The 1,757-nt window shown below is 39.0% G+C and overlaps 1 protein-coding gene across 1 annotated transcript in view; it reads left to right on the top strand.

Moving 5' to 3' along the window:
* Nucleotides 1-1,757, top strand: part of ythdc1 (YTH N6-methyladenosine RNA binding protein C1) — a gene marked incomplete at both ends in the record, with an annotated part of 8,906 nt that extends 7,149 nt beyond the window's left edge. Inside the window, 4 exon segments of the mRNA XM_014033019.1 lie at nucleotides 228-264; nucleotides 372-411; nucleotides 490-552; nucleotides 1,721-1,757. Coding sequence (XP_013888473.1) covers nucleotides 228-264; nucleotides 372-411; nucleotides 490-552; nucleotides 1,721-1,757 — 177 coding nt within the window.

The following is a 1,757-nucleotide window of genomic DNA, read 5'->3' as shown; positions in this document are numbered from 1 at the left end:
GATTATCGAGATGAATCACTCCAATCATTCATTAATAAAACTGAAGAAATTAAGTTAGAAAGAAATCAGGTTTTAATGAACAAATATAATTTTAAAAAGTTTAAAACAAACAAAAGAAGTTTAAAGAATTAATTCAAAGGGATTTCTGTCTGAACCTGTTCCGAGGGCAGGGCTCAGGTGACCTCAGTCTCTGACTGCAGAATATTAATATTCTGATTTGTCGTTAGGGTTTCTCCAGGATCTACGCAACCAGCCAGTGGACAGGTGAGCCACACAGACACATCACTCACCTGCAAGTGGGCGGGGCCCCAACACATTGTAGGCAGACAGTTAGTTTGACATGAAGTGACAGCTTGGTTTGAACTCTGCAGGAGATTCTCTGGAGTCAGACGAGACGTGTTTCTGAACGGGGTGAGTCCTGACCCGTTGGCTGCGTGTTTTCAGGTGATTTGATGACGTGTTTACCTGTGTGCTGTTTACCTGTTGCAGTCCTACGACTACATGAGGGACTACCACCACAACGTTGGGCCTCCTGCTCCTTGGCAGACCATGGTACGACTCACCTGTTGATCCTCATGGGTCAGAAATTAGAACTCACCTGTTAGGTGGATGTAGGGGCGGGGTCAGGTTCTGCCTCTGCTACTCTCCTGTGGTGGTAGTATTGGTAGTATTGGTAGTATTAGATATAATTTGTGTTCATTAGATGAAATCGTGACACAACCATAATTGTATAGAATGGATTAAAATGTGAAGAGAATGGAAACCATACAACCCAGGTCTGGTTGAGCGCAGCTTCATTGCTTGGGCTGAAGCAATAGTGGAAACCAGATTTCCAGTCCCTTTCACACAGCTGGCTTCAGTGCCTGGTGCGCCCCCTGCAGGCCTACGGCTGCATCTCAGGCCACTCGAACAAACAATGCCTTCCCTAATGAATTAATAACGGTTTTTCAATGTCTTGCTGATGTTTTGGGCAAGCAGTTAAACTATTTTAACCAGGAGTTAACAACAGTTAAACTATTTTAACCAGGAGTTAACAACAGTTAAACTATTTTAACCAGGAGTTAACAACAGTTAAACTATTTTAACCAGGAGTTAACAACAGTTAAACTATTTTAACCAGGAGTTAACAACAGTTAAACTATTTTAACCAGGAGTTATAAACAAACTATTTTAACCAGGAGTTAACAACAGTTAAACTATTTTAATCAGGAGTTAACAACAGTTAAACTATTTTAACCAGGAGTTATAAACAAACTATTTAAACCAGGAGTTAACAACAGTTAAACTATTTTAACCAGGAGTTAACAACAGTTAAACTATTTAACCAGGAGTTATAAACAAACTATTTTAACCAGGAGTTAACAACAGTTAAAATATTTTAACCAGGAGTTAACAACAGTTAAACTATTTTAACCAGGAGTTAACAACAGTTAAACTATTTTAACCAGGAGTTAACAACAGTTAAACTATTTTAACCAGGAGTTAACAACAGTTAAACAATGGATTATAAAAGAAAAAGGAAGACTAATAAAAAAAGGTGTAGTACTTTTAGCATCAGTATCTAACTGATAAATTCCTTCAGTAGTATAAGTGAAATATTAAAGTACTGTAAAATAAAAAGGTTAAATGAAGTGACCTCATCTGTAACCAATCAGAGGTGTGTGTTTGGCTCGTCGATCAGCTGATTGGCGTAACGATGATGTCATGTTTGTGTCAACAGGCGCCATACCCCAATGTGGAGCAGCAGCCCCCCCACC

The sequence above is a fragment of the Austrofundulus limnaeus genome, unplaced genomic scaffold, assembly GCF_001266775.1.
Source record: "Austrofundulus limnaeus strain Quisiro unplaced genomic scaffold, Austrofundulus_limnaeus-1.0 Scaffold1600, whole genome shotgun sequence".
In the NCBI taxonomy this organism is placed as follows: domain Eukaryota; kingdom Metazoa; phylum Chordata; class Actinopteri; order Cyprinodontiformes; family Rivulidae; genus Austrofundulus; species Austrofundulus limnaeus.
The sequence above is the reverse complement of the archived record's forward strand: the minus strand, read 5'-3'. Positions and strand labels throughout refer to the sequence as shown.